The sequence below is a fragment of the Stegodyphus dumicola genome, chromosome 10, assembly GCF_044657685.1.
Source record: "Stegodyphus dumicola isolate Sdum_Otavi_A_Nest chromosome 10, ASM4465768v1".
In the NCBI taxonomy this organism is placed as follows: Eukaryota; Metazoa; Arthropoda; class Arachnida; order Araneae; family Eresidae; genus Stegodyphus; species Stegodyphus dumicola.
In genome coordinates, this window is record NC_140777.1 from 63,319,465 (window position 1) to 63,340,397 (window position 20,933).

The window sequence follows — 20,933 nt, forward strand, 5'->3', positions numbered from 1 at the left end:
AAATTTCAATGTTTTAAGTCTATTCATTTTTAATTTATGTGAGATACATACATATGGATGCAGACGTTAAAAAGAACTCTTTTGAATCCCCTTTAAATCTTTTTTCAACCTGTTTTGGGAAAGAGTCCTTTGTTCTGTCTTTACATACAGATTTCATGCAAAAACATTATTAAATTGCATTCGATAGCTGTCAAAATAGATATTTTTGTTGAAATATGATATCCGAAAATTTTCGCAACTGCAACACTTGCTTTATTTTGTACAAGGAAGTAAAAGAAAGGGAGAGGGGTTGTAAATAAGAAAGATAGTTATGTTTTTGTAAGCTATAACATGAACAGAGATATTTAATGGAATTTAGAAATGTTTAAAAATTACGAAGGTCCATAAAGTATTAAAAATAAAATAAATAAAAAAAAAAGTAACATTATGTGCTTCTGTACATGCAATACTCATAAGTATTTACTATACAATTTGCTTAGAAAACGACAACTTGATCTGCGAACAGAATACATTTTATGTAAATATGTTATAAATCACAGTTATATAACCTTAATACAGTCAAGTCGTTAATCCGGACTCGTCGGGACTTCAGCGATTCCGGATTATCGATTTTTCCGGATTATAGATCATCAGTTTAAATCTCGTAAGATGGCATGCAGAAATTCTAAAAATATAAATATGAAACCGTAATTTATGAAATAAAGTATAATTATGATCTAAAGGGTATCAAAATTTACAAAAAAAAAGCTTAATATTTATTTGTTTACTTTATTAAACATTTCTTTCAATGTAAGTTGTTTAAGTTGCTTCGTTTTATGTGATAATACTTTCACTTTAATTCTATAAACAGACATAATTTCTTGTTCAGTTACAAAGTTCCGCTGTTCAAGTCTCGTTAATTGCTGTGCTGAGAATACCGACTAACTTGTCAATCGAAATTTTTTCGTTTTCACTAACCTCTCTGTCATATTCTTCATATCTTTATCCATTTTTTGCAGCAATTCCACTTTTTGTTTGTTGGACATCGAAACATACTTTCGTTTTGTAGATCCTTTGAAAGTTCCAGCATCGGAAATTCTATTTGACATAATCAAAAGTTTCAAGTTTACTTTTATAAAATTGCTCTTACAGTCAGCAAAAAATAATAAGCAGGATCCAATTCGAAGTTTAAGGAACAACGCAATCATTAACATTAACTGAAATATATAATTAGATAATTTTAGCTTACACCGTCCGTTATACATTAAACGCGCAGGCGAAAACGTATGCTGCACTTGCGCACACGCATATGTGCAGTAGTCAAAGTCTTACGCGCACGCTTAAAACGCCTGTGCGCATGTGCCAACGCTGCGCATGCGCAGAAAGTTTTTAGCTTTGAGGTCCGGATTATGGGTGTCCGAATTAACGACTTTTGACTGTAGGACGAGATACCACCTTATTACCTTGAGAAAATTTCTCAATTACATTGAAAATTTGCAATAATTGAAAAGTTTTGAATATTATGGGAATATTTTCAATAACTTAAACAGTAGAACTTCTTATTAGATTCCTGAAACATATTTGCAGCTAGCTGTTTTACTAAAGGGAGTCTCTAAATAAGAGTACTGCCACATTAAACTAGTAATTTAAAAAGTAATGTAATGTTGTGCGACTTCATTTACATCTTTAGTGATACAGTACAAAGTCCGAAATCCGGATGTCCATTATCTGGAATGATCTAAAATCTGGACCTCAAAACAACCAACAAATTTTTCATGCATGCACACTTGATTCCCCCTCTTCGTGTATAATAAAACATCTGGAGAGTCCCAATTCTTAATTTCACTTCGACACTAAATACAATACTTTGTTAGTGAAAAAACAATCATTTTAGAGTAAATTTGTACCATAAGTAATTTGGCTCCATTGCTGTGTATCTGCTTGGCACACATCTCAAACCGAAACATTCCATATAGATACATCGTTGATCTGACGTGAACCTGGGCAATCATTATTATACTTTCCTTTCATCACCGCATGTTTATGAAAACATGATAACTTGAATAATGACTCATGTAATGATGCCTAAACAATTTATGTTAGTAATTGAATAATAAAGGAGTACGGTAACCTTTTATGTTGGCATTATGCTTGGCGATGATTATATATGACATTACATTAAATGAGCTAAAACTGTTGACGAAGAAAAATATACCAAAAATTTTTTTCCATATGCTAAAAATAGATTCTGTTAACTATACTCATAGACCCAAAGATTACATTTAAGGCTATTTAAATTAAGAATAATTGATTTGTTATTCACAGAAATCCAGAACCAGTGCCAGGGCTCGTATAGCCGCACCGAGTCGCAGAATTTAGGACCCACAGAGGCTGTATCACGCAGTAAGATATCTAGTGCCGGCCCTCAATAAGGCTTAAGAATATGTGAAAATTTATTTATTTAGAACACTGATAAGTCTTAAGCATGTGAAAGAAATAGACATAAGTATAATAAATAACTAAATTAGTACAATTCATGCTTAATTGTCTTAGTGTGCGATAGAAGCAAGATAAAATTTAACAGAACAACAGATTGTTAGTCGCCAAGCTCATGAAGGATATCTAAATTTGATGATGACAGTCGCTAATTTTAAAGGTTTTTGGATATCTCAAAACAAAGGTGAAATTTTACAATGAATGAACTCTGTAAGGAAGTGTGGAGAAGCGGAAATAAATGAAGATGATATAAATTTTTCATTGTGAATGACAATGCTTCTGAATCATAAATGAATTAATGAATGGCAAAATCTGTCATATGGTTCTAGATCAAGACAATACTGCTACTGATAGTGAAGAAAGTGACAGAATAATTGCGACGTTTCCGTAACCGGCACTTGGCGAAATTTCGGATTTGTTTACATCGGAAGAGAGCGTACGTGCGCCAGAATATGGCAACTCTGATAATTGTTGCAACCCACACAGGGAATTTTCTGTTTACTATTCGAACATTATGGTAATAGAAAATAAAGTTTGAAAATCGCAAATCATTATTAGTTCATATTTTTGCAAAACGTATATGGGGTTTTGGGAGTTAAAAAAATAAAGTTTAAAAAACGCAAATCATTATTAGTTCATATTTTCGCAAAATGTTTATGGGGTTTACTTTTCGAACATTACGGTAACAGAAAATAAAGTTCCCATAAACATTTTGCAAAAATATGAACAAATAATGATTTGCGATTTTCAAACTTTATTTTCTGTTACCGTAATGTTCGAAAAGTAAACAGAAAATTTCCCTTTTCCTCCTTCAGGAAAATTCCCTGTGTGGGTTGCAACAATTATCAGGGTTGCCATATTCTGGCGCACATACACTCTCTTCTGATGTAAACAAATCTGAAATTTCGCCAAGTGCCGGTTACGGAAACATCCCCGCATTTAATGTAATTTAAACAATTTCACTTAATATTTCTTAAACTTGTGCTCAGCAAAAAAATATATTTTTTCTTATAACTTGCAGTTCTGAAAATCACATATTTGAAAACATTAAGCAGTTGTTTTTAATGTAGTTTAAGCAATTTCATTTAATATTTCTTACACTTGTTCTCAGCAAAAAAATATTATATTTTGTTTTTCTTATTATTTGCAGTTATCCTGATAATTAGCAGATCATATCTGAAGGAACAGCGATGAGTAGTGTTCAGGATGTCACCATAAATTCGGTAAGTTCGTGTCTTCTTGTTTTTTGCACGTTTGGTAGGTTAGACTTGTTTTCCCTCTCCGATTTCCCTCGGACAGGGAAAACAATTTTCGCCGCCATCTTGTATTTAAAAACGTGCCTTTCCAAGATGGCGGGCAAAAAATCGCCAAGTGTCGGTTAAGGAAAATTTGCCAGAAAAATTACTGAAAATGAGAAAATTTCGATTTACTAGTCAGAGTTCTCGAAACAGCAGTTGCAGGACTTCAAAAATGTAACTAAACAAGAGATTATGTCTGTCTACAGAATTAAAAAGAAAGTATTAGCACAAAAACAAAGCAACTTAAAGAACTTACGGCAGTTTTCGGATAACCGGCTCTTGGCGACCTGGCTACGGCAGCCGGTGGGGGCAATCACTGCCAAACCCGGCTACCAACCCCGACAACTTTCTGCTGACGTTTAGGTAACTGATGATCCAATATCCAGAAAAATCCCAAATCTGGAATTGCCGAAGTCCCAACGAGTCCGGATTTCGGACTTTGTACTGTATAAAGTTGCAATGGGACGTTACATAAACATTGCAGTGCGACTTCACAACATCACAATGTGATTTCACATTGTCACAGAATGCAGACACTAAGCCATACCTAGAACACTACTGTGAGATTGAGATTGTCACAGTGCAACATGTTTGCATTGCCACAGCAACATCACTGTGCTGTTGGGATAGTGTTGTCTACTGGCCACTGTCAAATTAAATGTCTCGTTTCAAACAGCACAGCACGCTGCACCAAGAGGAAAAATTTTTAGAATTTAGAGAAGGCACCATGCAGCAAAAATTAGGGATTTATAACTTAGGAGCAGCATTGAGCATCAGAATTAAGAGGTGGCAACATTTTTAGAATTTAGGGAAGGAGTGAGCAGCGGACTTTAGGATTCTCAGAGATTTCACAAAGCAGCAAAATGCCAAGCACCAGCCTTGCATAACATTTATCTAATTTAATGGTATCAAATGTTCATTAAATTTGTGTGACAAAACCATAAGAAAATAGCATTTTATCATAAAATCTACATTTATATTTTATTCTGTAAAGCAAATTGGGTATTCGTGTATTAGCAAAAGTACCTAACAAGAAATTACAAAATTTTCACAATGCACCAAGATCAGGCAATCATGCAGGTAACAGTTCTTCAGCTTCAACCTCTTATTGCACTCAAATGAGCTAGCTTACATATACCAAACTAAATTATTTCTGCATGCCCAAGTAAATATGCTCAAGAACTTTTTCATATATAAATACCACACAATATATCTGCTACAGTTTTGTGTTTAAAAAAAGAAAGAAAAAAAAAAAAAAAAAAAAAGGCTAAAATCACCTTTGAATTTTTATTGGTGCAAAAATAATCATTCTTCATGCATTTTGTCTTGCAATATTCCAATGATTCCTAATGATATTTACTATTAATATTAATAATTCCTAATTATTCAAGCATCCTGACATTTCTTGCTATAAAATCAATTCAAAAATAGGACTGCTTTGAGACATGTGCCTTTATGCAAGAAACTCCAATTTCTGCAAGCATTTTGCTGCCAAAATCACTAAAGCAAACAACTGCTTTGAAACTACCCTTAAAGCAATTGCCATGAAATTCCTACTTGAATAAACCTCTCTCTAAGAATATTTTACCAGTTTGGTTGATTTCCTGGATAAATACCTCATGAAAATATAAAATATATATGTAATAATATGCATGCATATAATAATTTTTTTACAACCATAAGTCATAATTCTTTTCTACTGTAAACAACTGCCAAACTGTTCTGCATATGGTGCAAAGCAGTTGCACTAATATGCAAGTGCCGATTATCTGAGTATCCCCAATTATATTAAAATTCTTTTTTGGTTAAATTATATAAGAATTATGGGAAAAATAAAACTTTCAATTCTTTAATTTTCCCACCAGTAGTCAAGCTGATTGCTGAATACTGGTAATTTAACTTGGGTTCATATTCCAGTAAACAGGCTGACTGTGGGAGCTTTTAGGTTTTTCTTAATGCATAATGTGAACAAAAACCAATTCCCCTTAAAAAAATCCTCTATGAAGGCATTCCTAACCTTAAATGAATAGTTCTTGCCTATTTACTTGGAATGAGCTGCCAAATGTGATCATGTTTATCCTGGGCTATTTTGATGACATTAAAAGATGAGGAAAAAATATACTTCAAAACAGAAATGAAATTTAACTAATTTAATATAAATGCAACAAGAAACATATAAACGAATACTTTCAGGGAATTTTTGAAATTATTTATGAATAGTTCATAACATTTATGGAAATTATTTGATAGATGGTATACTTTAATTCTTAATATTTAAAAGGCATCCCTTATTCGCTGGAAGAGAACATGCAAATATAAAATTTACAAATAAGCAAAAAAATCATCCCTAGTTTGCGCTTCATACCTCCAATAGGCAAATAGCCCTTGCGTGCTTTGGCCACAATCGGATAAACCAAAATATCTAATTAATAACCTACATTTCCTTCATCATATCTAAACTAACGATTAATATTTTACCAATAATTTTACACATAAATATGCACAGTTCATACCGATGATTACACTGACATATGAACAAGAACAGATTTATAAACTAAATATGCAGTTAGGAGTTCAAGCGAATAATTCATATTGATTTAAGCTAATCCTTTTGATATAATCAAACGTTAGATTTAAAATAATAAATAAATGAATTATTTGAAATTTCCTTCCGGATATATCAAAAGTGTGAAGAGTAAGTTCGTCAACCTTGCTTTCAAGTTAGATTTTGGTTTGGTTTACTTGATTATCGGAAAGCACTGGAGTATCTGCCTAACTAGATTTATGATTTTGTTACAAAGTTAACAAAATAATAACAATATCAATTATCCATACACACATCTACAAATTTCAAGATTAACCATGGTCTGTTTTGGACCGTGGTGCTAACCCTTATAAATAATTCCGTATTGAGATAATTTCCAGCTGATGGTAGGTGGCTTCTGAAAGTTGGGTGTTTTATGTTTTGGTCTTTTTTACTTACTTTTATGTAACTGTTTAATGCACGTAGCAGCATTTTGTAATAAAAATAATAATTTCTGCACAGCTATCATTAGCATTTTGTAATTCAACTTTAAAGTTTTAGATTTCCCCCTTCTTCATTGGCGTATTTCTAATCCCTATTCCATAAAATGATTCTATAATACTCATTCCGGAGTTTCTTCAATTCTATTATCGTCCCTAAACATTGGAATTAACAACCGCAACCGGAAGTCGAAAACATAGAAAACAAATTTACCGATTTCACTCCTTCCGACTTTTCATTGCTAATACTAAAGGCACATTCGCCAGATTCTTTGTATTCGCACTGCGCAATGTCGATAACAAGCCAATCACGTGAAAGGAAATTGATGCGATAGAAGACTAATTAATAAGAGATTAAAAGTGTGATAAACTTACATAAAAGTAGCTAAAAAATAGTTTTTTTATTTATAAATTAACTAAGTGAATGTGCTCATCTTTAGATAAGTTTAATACTGTCCCAGCATACCCGGCAGACGATTTCCGCCATCTTGTTTATTTTCATGACATGAGGTAGAACTTGCCGTCCGACGAACACAGGATAATTAATTGTGTGAGCTTTCTATCGGTGAGCATTAAACTAAATTTGCTGACTTCTTTTTGGTTTGTTAATCCGGTGTTCGGGTGTTAATGCCTTCCCCTTCCAGGGGGGTTGACACCAGCAGACATTGGGCGAATAGCGAGCAAGTATTTTAAAGTGAGTGTGTCTGGAAAGAATTTGACGACTGGTTCGGGAAAGGAGAGAACAGTAATCCATATAAAATCCAAGAAAATTAAAGAAGGATTCTATTATCCTGTTTCTAATATGAACCACTTAAACCAAGTTGTTTTTGATAAACATTGTCGCCTTTCTGAATCGGAAGAAATGGACACTCGTGAAGGTGATTATGATAATGATTTTCCGATGAAGACGCTCATACATTGTTCTTAGCCTTTTAATTTTTTATGCATTCTAAAAGTATGCTAAATTACTCTATATATTTATTTACGATTAGATATTCATATAAGTGTAATTGAGTGTTTATTTAAATGTATGTTGAGTTATGCCATTTTGAGTACGTAATAGTACAAACTGCATTTCACAAACTTGCATTCACTTTTTAGTGTTTATTGAATGCGTTGTTTTGTGTATCCTAATTCTCAGTTATATCTCTTGATGATCACTTTTATTTTATTAGTTTTCTTCATTTTAGTAAATTTTCAGCTGTTGGGAGCATTTGCGTTTTCCAGAATGTTTAAATATATAAATTTTTTGATTTCCTGTAGAAATACACTGTATCCTGTGTTACAATTGAAATGATTCAAATTTATGGTTATTATCTGAGTCGTAAATTACTATGTCGTAAAGGATGTGGAAATTTTTTTTTTTGTCAATATTGCATTTAATTGACTGCTTTTTGAAATAGGACTTCATTCTAAGCTAGAATTGATATACTCAAATGATTTATTAAAATTCTGCATTATGAAATACTAGTATTTGGACTCCTTAAAATTTGTCTTTAAGGGGTATTTATAATTGCTTAAAAATATAACCTGCATAGTTGAATTTTCTCATTTCATATGTTTTACAGCGTATCCTGTATCTGGGAAGTAAATTTAAGCCATCTTTAGACATGTATTGTTTCTAAGAGTGGAATTGTAAGTTCAGTATCATGAAACTTTAAAATATTTTCTTGTGTATGTAAAATTTAAACGTACTTAATGTGGTAAGTGATTATACTTAATTTTGTAAATTACTAGATGTACAGGATAAAGAATTTTAAATATAAAAGTTCTCTTGTTTCAGATAATTGCAAATGAGTGAAACCTTTTTATGTTTTATTTCTTTACCTGCCTATATTTTAATTGACTTCAATAAATAAAATATTCAAGTATAGAATTTTGTTAGTTGCTTATTCTTCATTTTGCCTTTACTTTGAAATGTTTTAGTTTGCTATTCTTGCCCGAGATTTGCCAGTTATAAATTTAATTGTACTTCATCATTAGCATATAATCTTCAATATATACACTTTTAAATTTATATGTTGTCTTAATTCATTCTTTAGATGACAATGGGCAGGTTCAGCCTGGGGGTGGATTTGAAGAGAGGTGTTTGAATGGTGATATTCAGGAAGGTAATTTAGGGAACCAAGAAGAAGCCATGGAGGAAGAAGGTAACTGTAAAATTTTAATAACTTGCATCCCATGAATATCTGAATTTCATAATCATTAATTTAAACAAAAAATCAATATAATTTGTATTGGATTTAAATGCATAAAAGTATAATTTATATGAAAACTTTGCAAAATTATTAACGCAGTAGCTTAATATATGTAATTATTTGAATTGTATGACATTTTTAAATTTCATATGTTGGAAATATTAACAAAGAATAAAGCTGCAACAATAAAAATATTTTATGTAAGCGTTCTGATCTCCTTTGAAGCTATTAAATTTCAGTAACTAAAAATAAGCCGGAAAACAAAAGTGCTTAAAATATGAGTGTTGTGCTTCAGATGTAAATATTTTATCAGATTAAAAAATATTTTTAATCACAATTTAAATCTATTTACTTATCAAGTAAGAAGGAAAGTTTAAATCAAGTACAGTCAAAATTCGTTAATCCGGACTCGTCGGGACTTCGGTGATTCCGGATTATCGATTTTTCCGGTTTATAGATCATCAGTTTAAATCTCATAAGATGGCATGCAGAAATTCTAAAATTAAAAATATGAAACCGTAATTTATGAAATAAAGAACAATTATGATCTAAAGGGTATCAAAATTTACAAAAAAAAAAAAAAAAAAAAAAAAAAGCATAATATATATTTGCTTACTTTATTAAACATTTCTTTCAATGTAAGTTGTTTAAGTTGCTTCATTTTATGTGATAATACTTTCTCTTTAATTCTATAAACAGACATAATTTCTTGTTCAGTTACAAAGTCTCGCTGTTCAAGTCCCGTTAATTGCTGTGCCGAGAATACCGACTAACTTGTCAATCAAAATTTTTTCGTTTTCACTAACCTCTCTGTCACATTCTTCATGTCTTTATCCATTTTTTGCAGCAATTCCATTTTTGTTTGTTGGACATCGAAACATACTTTCGTTTTGTAGATCCTTTGGAAGTTCCAGCATCGGAAATTCTATTTGACATAATCGAAAGTTCAAGTTTACTTTTATAAAATTGCTCTTACAGTCTGCAAAAAATAATAAGCGGGATCCGATTCGAAGATTAAGGAACAACGCAATCATTAACATTAACTGAAATAGATAATTAGATAAATTTAGCTTACACCGTCCATTATACATTAAACGCGCAGGCGAAAACATACTCTGCACTTGCGCACACGCATATGCGCAGTAGTCAAGGTCTTACGCGCACGCGTAAAACGCCTGTGCGCATGTGCCAATGCGGCACATGCGCAGAAAGTTTTTAGCTTTGAGGTCCGGATTATGGGTGTCCGAATTAACGACTTTTGACTGTACCGTCCGTTATATGTAAAAGCGCACGCGAAAATGTATTCTGCGCTTGCTCACACGCATATGCGCAGTCGTAAAAGGTCTTACGTGCAGGCGTAAACGCCTATGTGCATATGTCAACACGGCGCATGCGCAGAAAGTTTTTAGCTTTGAGGTCCGGATTATAGATCATTCCGGATTATGGGTGTCCGAATTAACGACTTTTGATTGTAATAGGAAAAGTTTTATTTTGAAATTCTTACCTTTATTTTGGAATCAGAAATATTTTTAATTAGGTAGATTTTATATCATATGCTAAAAAGTCTAAAAGACAGAGAAATGTACTTTAGTTCATTATTTGGTACAATTTGAAATCATTTTGGTGCATTAGTGTGTACTTTCTTCCGTAGGAGGATAAACATTGGTAATATAAGACTGGAGTGTGCTGAATTTTTATCTTTTATTGAATGGTAGTTGAAGTTTCTTGTTATATTTTCCCATAAAAGAGATTTACATTCACCCTCTACATGATTAGTACACACTGGTTATCAAAATTAAAGTATAATGACAGGAATAAAACATAACTGATGCTAAATGAAACATTAATAGAAATTTTTGCAGAAGCATTAGTTAACATAAATTACAATGTTTGGCAGTTGATTATTTGCAAAATGTTGAAATTAAAACAAGATTTATGGAAATTTGAAAATGATGGAAAAATAAAACCACCTTTTTTGGGAATTTTTTTTCTGTAATATAGTGTATGATCACGTCAGACAGATTTGCACATCTCGTATCTTGATTTTGTAGACTTTATTTACCAAGTGTCGATCAAATCTTGTAGAATTGTATGCCACTCTTTTAAAAGTGCACTTTTCAGCTCTGGAGGGTCTGGGGTGGAATTAGGCTCCCTAAGGCATCCCACACATGCAAGTTGGGTGATAAGGTGGCCAATCAATTTGAGTGAAATCTTCTGTTTGCAAGTATTCTGACACCACATATGCTCAATGAGGCCGAGCATTGTCATCCTTTAGCGAAATCTCTGGGCCAACAGCACCCATAAACAATCTACGTTGGGATTCTAATATCTTGTCAACATATCTCCAAGTGGTTACAGAACCTCCTTAAAAGATATGCAGTATATTGTGGCCATTTGTCATGGTTTCTCCCCAAACCATTAAACCACAGTCACAGAAATGGGATATTTTATGGACAAAGGAACCAAGTTGCATGTTCCTTCCTCTCTCCAGATCAAAACACATCTAGAATCACTGTTTAGACTACATATAGACTTGTCAGTAAACAATACTCAGTCCCAGTTGTCTTTCCTCCATTGAACATGAGAACGGAACCATTGTAAATGGCTCTCTCTGGAAGTTGAAGTGAGTGGAACGCAAATCATTGGTTTTTCTCGCATACATTCCAACCTCGTAAAGCTTTTGTGTTGCAGTAGAATAATGAATTTGAGTTTGTGTTGCAGCCTGAAGGTCTAAAACAAAATCTATAGTAGTTGCGTCGCGGTTTATTCAAACCTTCAACATCAGGAAATGGCCTTCTAATGCAGTTGTTGCTGTTGATCGTCCTTGACCAGGCTGTCTATCAGCTGATCCAGTTTGTGATTTTTTCTTAAAATCTCTAGAGATATATGTGTTAGCCTGTACTGCTAAGGTTTGAGCCATGTCAGGTCTCTGCAATTCTCTGGTGTTTTATTAAGTGGAAATATATCACTGTATTCTCGTATATACACACACACACACAAAAGGAAAGGTTTGGAAATATTTTATTTTTCAATATATCACGTAACCCTTATTTAAAAATTAAAAGTTTCAATTTATGTTGAAATGTATTAACTTTTCATAAGTTGATAATGTTTGCCAACCTGCAGTAGTTATCTATACTTCAGTAATCTTTTTGAAAAAGTCGTGAAAACCTCGATCTTGCACACAATATATAGCTTTCACCATTTCGTCTGTGAAAAACTGCTTGATTGCACCAAGGTTGTGTTAATACGTAAGTACCTAAAGAGAGTTGTGCAGATTTGCATACTTGCAGAAAATTATAATTTTTCATTCAAAACTAGCTGGGGTAGCCGGCTTCCCTCAGGGAGTTGACATGAGATTGTAGTAGTTGGAATAAAAGAATGAACTTTAAAATGTAAGATGTAAAATTTTTATTGAAAATAAATTCCAACTATTTACAATACTTGTTTATAAACGACATTTTTCATTTTGTTATGTGGGGCATATGCACTCATTGCCATAAAAATTTGCTCACCAAGAAAGAGTTGTAAGAGTGAAACGAAATTTTACATATGTAAGTACTACTTTGATATAAGTAAGCGATTAGAAAATCAAAGAAAAAGGATCATTTATTGCGAAAAAAAGTACACATGAATGGAAGTTTTAGTACTCTATTGGACCTCCTCTAGTGCGAATGCAGGATATGATACGAGCAGGCATTGAGGCATATGAGTTCTGTATGGTGTCCGGACACATCTCATTCCACAGTTGCTGTAAATGTGCCTCTAGTTCGGCTAATCTCGTCTGTCCAATTTGCCGTCTCAAATGATCTCAGATATGCTGACAATTCTGGGAATCGAGCAGGCCAGGTAAGGGTGTTAATGTGGCTGAGGCAGCATTTTGAGATCCATGTTGTGTGTGGTCAAGCATTGTTTTGTTGGAAACAGGCTCCTAGGAACCCAGCCATGAGTGGCAACACACGTGGCTGAAGGATGTCATGGACGTACCACTGGTCAGTCATTGTGCCATGCATCAATACTAGGGGTAACTGTGTATCGTAAGCAATGGCACCCCATACCATCACACCAACTGTGGGAACAATGTGTCACTGTAAAGCGAAGGCAGGATTGAGGTGTTCACAACGGGCCTCCAAACACAGATGCGATTGTCATCACTGGTCAAATAGAATCTAGATTCGTCGCTGAAGACGACCTTGTTCCATTCCATTAAAGTCCAATCCTGTCGTGTGCGACACCATTTCAAACAGAGGCGTTTGTGGGTGGGTGTCATTGGCAGCACATGTAATGGGCACCGCTTTACTAGGTGTCCTTCAACCAGGCGCTTTGTGATGGTTCGGGAAGACACAGGGGCCCGCAGTGAAGCTGCTGCCTGTGTCTGGATAGCAGCCAATGAGGCAGTTGGCTCTATGCATGCTAATCGCTTGATGTGACTGTCTTCTTGATGACTGGTTTGTCAAGGGCGTCCTGAGCCTGGTCACTGTGTAAATTACGTCTCTTCTGTCCACTGGTTCCAACACTCCTCACAGGGAAATCAGAATGGCCTACCTTACGAGCTACTCACCGAGCTGACTACCCAGCTTCCATCATCACAATGATTCTTCCCCTCTCAAACTCTTGACAGCTGCTGATATTGTCTTTGATGGCGGCATAACGGCATGTCTGCCTTAGCGTTTTCTTAGCAAAAGATTAAGTACGCTCAAACAAGCTGTACTTACCTGTTTTGTACTCCAAGAACAACTGAAGTTCAATGACCTCTAGTGGCATTATGCAGTGCGTAGTCACGTTGCATTTATAATCATTTGCATATCTACCCGACATGTACCTTCATGCCAAGTTTCGTTTCGATCCCACAATTATTTCTTAGTGCCCAAATTTTTATGGCAATGAGTGTATGTACACATTTTTCGAATTTCCTACTCGAGAGCAAGCTATGTATTGCTGACTGTGAGAAAAACAGGAGTCTTTGAAATTGATGCCGCAGTGTTTTAAAGTTTTTCCTTGCACTTTGTTAATTGCAAACCCATAGGCTAATTTGATTGGAAATTGCAGTCTTTTAAATTGGAGTGGCAGTTCAATAGATATCAGCAGTATTTTAAATAGTGTGTTACCATTGTGTCAATCGATTTATATATTCTCTCTTCACCAGGAATTTTCTTTTGAATATTAAAGTTGGTATCGTCGACAATATTATTTTTAGTTGCCAAAATTGTCCTTTGAAATAGCCATCATAGATTGGTATAGTTGTGAACAATGTTTGGATAAATTTGGTTGATGAGTTAAGTTTTCAGTAGTGGCTATGTTGCAAAAATCACTGCTGAATTTAATAAGGCTGATTGTCTGGTCAGTAGGATATGTGCCTTCGCCTATTTGTAAAAGTTTTTTAGCAGAATGTGCTGTAGTTTCATCTTCCAATAGTTCAACTCTCGCATGTTTTTTGTTAGTCACAGTATTTCTATATGTGGTCAGAGGTGTGTTTTTTTAACATGCATTGATTTCATGTGCATGTGATTTTTTTAAGCACGCATTGATTTCATCTGCTCATGTTGACTTGGGGATAACTGGAAGTGTTTGTCAAAAATCTTCTAGAAATATGAATAGAGCTCCTTCCATCACTTCAGAGTTTTCTCTCAAGTCTTGTAATTAACTGTCCATGGCTTTGAGTGATTTTTTATGTGCCATTGTACATTTGTCCCAGAAGATAATTTTAGCTAAAGTTCACCCCGCTCATATCCTCTCGAGATTTTACATATCGGGAATTGTTCTTCAGCTATATTCAACGGTAGTTCTAGTGCGGAATGGGCAGCTTGTCCTCATTCCATAAGTGTGGCGGCTATGCCGGATGATGCCAGTGCAAGTGCAATGTGTTGTTTAGAACATATTTTCTGCCAGAAGTAGATTTATTTGGAGATCTACAGTTTTATTTTCTGCAACGTGTTGTGGTTACACACAAGTCGGCACATTAACTGTGCCTGTTCCAAAAGGTTTTTATTTTTGATAATTTTGTAGCAAGAAAGCAGAGCAGACAGACAGCAGTGTAGCTAGGCCAAAGCGTGGAAAGAAAGTGCGTAATGTTCAGGATGAAATCTCAAGTCAGACTGAGTTAGTTTTGGTTCTCAAAGCATTCTGATTGGATGGTTAATATTGCTGTAAAATTATTATTAACTGTTAAGAGTTTTAGTTCTGTTTACATCATCAGAATTATGTAAGAGTCGTACTGCATGCATTTTTCTCGAAATGACGCAGTGCAGAGAGGGGTTGCTGTTTTAGAAAAAGTGGGGAAATTAATTTAGGCTGCTAATTTAATCTTTTACTTATTCTTTTTCTTACATATTCCCCCCCCCTTTAAGAAGAAAAAGGCTTTTTTAAAGGCAGGAGAAGCCTTTTTAAAGAGAAAGCATTAAAGCATTAGCAAATGAAAAAGAAAAGCATAAATCATAAAATTTTGATTCTATAAAAGTATAATTTATAAATACCAATTTTCTAAAATAAATTAAAAATTTTTTGAGTTCTATTGAATTTATCAGCATTTTAGTCCAAAAGTCTTTCTGTTTTGAGAGTTCGCATAATCATAATTCTTCAGGGAAGGTTCTTGATATCGCAGAGTATCACAAAATAAAACTTTTACATAATCATTACTTATAATTAAATGTAACACACATAAATATTTATGATGCTAACTTCCATACTGATAAATTATATTTTAACACCATAAATACACTGGTTATCATAAATTAAGGGAAAATCACAAAAATAGTGATAACTCCCTCAAAAATAAGCCAAACCATGTAAAATTTGAATATGTTTCCAAGATAGAGTAGCTGAGTAAAACTCCAGTATGCAAATTAGTGGTGCTGCACTCGGAATACGTCATCTGCGAGGAATATAAAAGTCCATGTTTGTGAGCAAGCCCACATATTTCACTGTGATAGTGATCAGAAATCTGAGATAGCCAATTTGTAACAATCATCTCCAGGCATCATTTGCCTGCAGAACTACGACAGAAAGCCATTGGGAGACTAGAGGCAGGACAAAATCAAACAGAAGTGGCCAGATGGCTAAATGTGAGTCCTTCTGTGGTTCATAGACTTTGGAGGCAATGTCAAATCACAGATTCAGCACCTAGAAGGTTCAGCCAAGGACGGGCAACTGCTACGACGAGTGCCGATGACCAATATTTGACATTATGTGTACTCAGGAATAGAACCGCTACTCCGACTCTTTTTAGATCCTCCCTTCCTGCAGCCACCGGAATGTTGGTGTCAACCGTCAACTGTGCGTAGAAGGCTTCACGAAGGTGGTCTGTATGCGAGGCGAACAACCATTTGTGTGCTGCTCAAGTAACACCATAGGAGGGACTGTTTGCAGTGGGCACGACAACATGTCCACTGCACGCCTGAGCAAAGAAGGGCTATTCTCTTTACGGATGAGTCCAGGTTTAGTCTAGAACGAGATAGTACGCATTATTTGATATGGAGAGAACCTGGAACCCGTTTCATCCGTCAAACATCCGTGAAAGAGATGCATACGGAAGAGGCAGTGTCTGTGTTTGGGGTGGCATCTCTTTAGGTGGACGCACAGACCTACATGTTCTTCCAAGGGAAACCGTGAATGTTCATGTTTATAGAGATAACATCCTTGATGCTTATGTGCGTCCATATGCTGGGGTAATAGGTCATGCTTTATTGTTACAGGACGACAATGCAAGACCACACAAGACTTGCATCATATATGATTATCTGCAACAGGTTACAATTATGCGCATGGAGTGGCCAGCTCGATCCCCGGACTTGAATCCTATCGAGAACATTTGGAATGCTTTAGGGAGACGTTTAGCTGCTCTCAATCCGCCCCCTTGCAACTGCTTTGCAAGAGCAATGGCTCTCGCTTCCTATGGAACTGATAGACCGCATAATTGAAAGCATCACACATCGCGGAATGTGCTGTATTGCTTCTAGAGGCGATTATATTCCATATTGAAGGTACTTTTACTATAGCAAACTGACATCTTCGATTTGTTCATTTTATACATGTGCTAATTTCTATACTACCATAATTGTCTGGTAATTTCTTTTTATGTTATTTGATACCTTACTTTGTGTTTTATATTGTAGGTAAGTTTCATAAAATTTTACATGTAACTTTTTCAGTAATTGTGATTTTTCCTTAATTTATGATAACCAGTGTATAATAGGAGTAACAGTTTCAGAAATTATGGTTTCAACGTTTTTATTGTTCATTTGCAATTGCTGATTTTACCAAACTGGAAGGCCTCGCAATACTTCTGAACAAACGTATCCATTAGTAGGGTTGTCCTCTTGAGCTAACCAGTATGTTCTCTGCACTGGTGGCCCAGAGTGCCTAGGCAGTTACTTGAAAAGGCCTCCATTCCTTGCATAAGGTAACTGGCCTTTGAAAACTGTACTAATACACTCCACAATAAAAAATAATAATACAGTCAAAAGTCGTTAATCCGGACTCGTCGGGACTTCGGCGATTTCGGATTATCGATTTTTCCGGATTATAGATCATCAGTTTAAATCTGGTAAAATGGTATGCAGAAATTATAAAATTAAAAATGTGAAACCGTAATTTACGAAATAAAGAAAAATTATGATCTAAAGGGTATCAAAATTTACAAAAAAAAAAAAAAAAAAAAACTTAATATTTATTTGTTTACTTTATTAAACATTTCTTTCGATGTAAGTTATTTAAGTTGCTTCATTTTTTATGTGATAATACATTCTCTTTAATTCTATAAACAGACATAATTTCTTGTTCAGTTACAAAGTTCCGCTGTTCAAGTCCTATAATTGCTGTGTCGAGAATACCGACTAATTTGTCAATCGAAATTTTTTTCGGTTTCAATAACCTCTGTTACTTTCTTCGCTATCGGAAGCGAATTATAATGACGAAGCATTTGATTTAAATCATATCAAAGATGGAGTACTACATTTAGTAAGCAATTATAAGCCAAATAAAATAAAAACATCTGCTCTTAAGATAAGGATAGTGCTGACAGATCAACTTCCCATTCATTGTGCGGTGCTGCACCGTTAAAGATAAACAACGTTTAGATAAACAAAGGTTTTAACCTTTATCCGTTTTTGCAGCAATTCCACTTTTTGTTGAATGGACTCCGAAAGATACTTTCGCTTTGTATATCCTTTACATATTAGTAAATATATATCGGAAATTCTATTTGACATAATCGAAAGTTCAAGCTTACTTTTATAAAATTGCTCTAACAGTCTTCAAAAAATAATACGCCGGATCCAATTCGAAGATTAAGAAACAACGCAATCTGCAACATTAACTGAAATAGATAATTAGATAATTTTAGCGTAGCTTACCCCGTCCGTTATACATTAAACGCGCATTTGTAAACGTATTTTGCGCAGGTGCACACGCAAATTCGCAGCCGTAAAGGTCTTACGCGCATGTGTCAATGTGATGCAGAAAGTTTGTAGCTTTGAGGTCCGGATTATGGGTGTCCGAATTAACGACTTTTGACTGTATAAAAAACTACAAACACTCATAAAATGAGAGCCTCCAACATTATCTTGCATGAAGAGGGTAAAAGGAACAACTCTACAGAGGTAATTAGAGGCCTCTGTTTAAGGAACCAGTACACTCTCATATAAAATGATGAGGTCATAAATTTTAACATGCATTTACCATAATTTCATATTACTTATCTGTACTAATTTCACTTATTTTTTACATCTACTTCATTTTTAGAATAATAAAATTCGTATTCAAAATTTCAAAAATATAAAAATTTATCTTAATAACCTTTCCTAAAAATAATTAAAAATCCAAGAATTACTTATTAACTTTTCTAAATTATTAGAATTCAAATTTCTAATATCATTACAGTTTTTCATATCACAGGGTTACATTTTTAATGTCCAATTTATTAAAAAAGATCAGTTCCCAATGGAGATTTAATTAAGCAAAAGCAGAAGTGAAAATAAACGTCCGGTACCCCACTTCAATTTTAAAAATCCCATAACTGCGAAAGAACATCCTAAATTATTTGCATAAGAGCCATTTTAAGATATGCAGTTCGATAATCTTGAAAGCACCGGAATGATTTGAAACGTCAGCACTCGAAAAACATTGTGGTCATTTTACTATAAAGAAACGCTGAATTAATTTTGAAAGGGTGTCACTAGATTTCATTTTTAAGCACTCTCAGCAATTCTGTGATTCGAATTTTTTTTTTTTTTTTTTCACATTTTCATATGGCTATGCAATTACAATGTTACACTTATTAAATAACTGCATATGCTAGATTGAATTTCGAAGCATGAATTTTGACTTTTAAATACACTTGTTTTATAACAATTCGGTGTAGTTGAGAGGCTGCACCGAATTGTATCACATAGATTGGCGGGAGACATATTGAATCACATAGATTGGCGGGAGCCGTAAATATATTGAAGATTAGAACATGAAAGCATTAACTAATTCGCTTTCACAATCGTAGCCACAATTTCAATGATAACACTTCTGTGAAAACAGGCACACTTTGATGATTTAAATCACTTTTTTTTTTCTTCTAAACATTTGAGATATGGCATTGCACTTTGTTTTCACTGACATTATCACTTTTGGACTTGCAGATACTGGATATCCATTATGAATTACACATGGAAGTTTGAAGAGATGGCTGGCTATTGCAGACACTGCAATGACATTTCCACTGGAATTCCAATGCACAGGACATGTGTGCTGTCAACTCAGTTATAATAAAAACAAAGTTAGAAGTAACTGAAGAGGAATTTTGATTACGCAGGAGTGTTGATCCATAATGACTAGGAATTTGGATGGCGAAGGCAGATTAAATCTTCAGTTTTATTTTCGGCAATATGTTGCAGATACATACAAGTCGGCACATTAAATGTGCCTGTTCCAAAAGGCTTACATTTTCGATAACTTTGTAGCAAAAAAGAAGAGGCAGACACATAACAGTGTAGCTAGGCCAAAGCACAGAAAGCAAGTGCGTAATGTTCAGGATGAAATCTCAAGTCAGAGAGTTAGTTTTGTTTCTCAAAGCATTCTGATTGGATGGTTAATATTGTTGTAAAATTATTATTGGCTATTAAGAGTTTTAGTTCCATTTACGTCATCAGAATTATGTAAGAGTCACACGGCATGGATTTTTCTCGAAATGACACAGTGCAGAGAGGGGTTACTATTTTTAGAAAGAGAAGGGAAATTAATTTAGGCTGCTAATTTAATCTTTTACATATTCTTTTTCTTACATGTATATCTTAAGTCTTGCTATTGAGACATATTAAATTGAGATAGATTAAATTTTTTTAGTCAGCTCAGTAAAACAGGTGATATAGAACTGTCCCTCTTTTTTTGTACAGAGTGTATATCAGACAATGTCGCTGTTATTTTTAGCGAGTGGAAACTTAAGGATACCATTTTCGTTTTCATTTCATACTGTGCTTAGAGATTTAATTGCTATTCATTATCCCAATCATTTGTGTGGTTTAGTTCTAGCTTTTGTATGAAGTTTTTTTGTGTAATGAAACGTCTTTTTTGCCCTTTTTTATGTTTATATTTATTTTATTTTAGATGAAGCTCGTTCTGAAGCAACATTTAGATTTGTTGTTCCCAATTTCAGCAAGTTGCGGGAAACAGCTCTTAGCTCACCGACTTATGTTAGAAATTTGCCATGGTCAGTATATATTAATTTAAAAGATAATATGGTTTAAGACCTTTAACAAGTTATTTGTTAAAGCCAACAGTTTAATTTATGGGAAGTTTGGTAGATATTCTCAATGCTTGTAAATGATTATTTCAGGAAAATCATGGTTATGCCTCGTACGAGTCATGGACAAGATAGAAATACACCTACTAGAAGTTTAGGTTTCTTTTTACAATGTAATGGAGAATCGGAATCATCGTAAGTCGAATATACTTA

General features: G+C 34.1%; 1 protein-coding gene across 4 annotated transcripts in view; it reads left to right on the top strand.

The window, feature by feature from the left end:
• Window positions 1–3,625: 3,625 nt before the first annotated feature.
• The window catches only part of LOC118189049 (ubiquitin C-terminal hydrolase 7-like), a 166,462-nt gene continuing 149,154 nt past the window's right edge, over window positions 3,626–20,933 (top strand). Inside the window, exons 1-4 of one of the 4 annotated variants that reach the window (XM_085824998.1) lie at window positions 3,626–3,698; window positions 8,840–8,947; window positions 20,585–20,687; window positions 20,814–20,915. In XM_085824998.1, the coding sequence (XP_085681124.1) occupies window positions 8,935–8,947; window positions 20,585–20,687; window positions 20,814–20,915 (218 nt within the window). In that variant the 5' untranslated portion in view covers window positions 3,626–3,698; window positions 8,840–8,934. Of the gene's footprint in view, window positions 3,699–7,061; window positions 7,676–8,839; window positions 8,948–20,584; window positions 20,688–20,813; window positions 20,916–20,933 lie in introns of those variants that run through there. The other 3 variants (XM_085824999.1, XM_085824996.1, XM_085824997.1) reach the window with 3 other exon arrangements.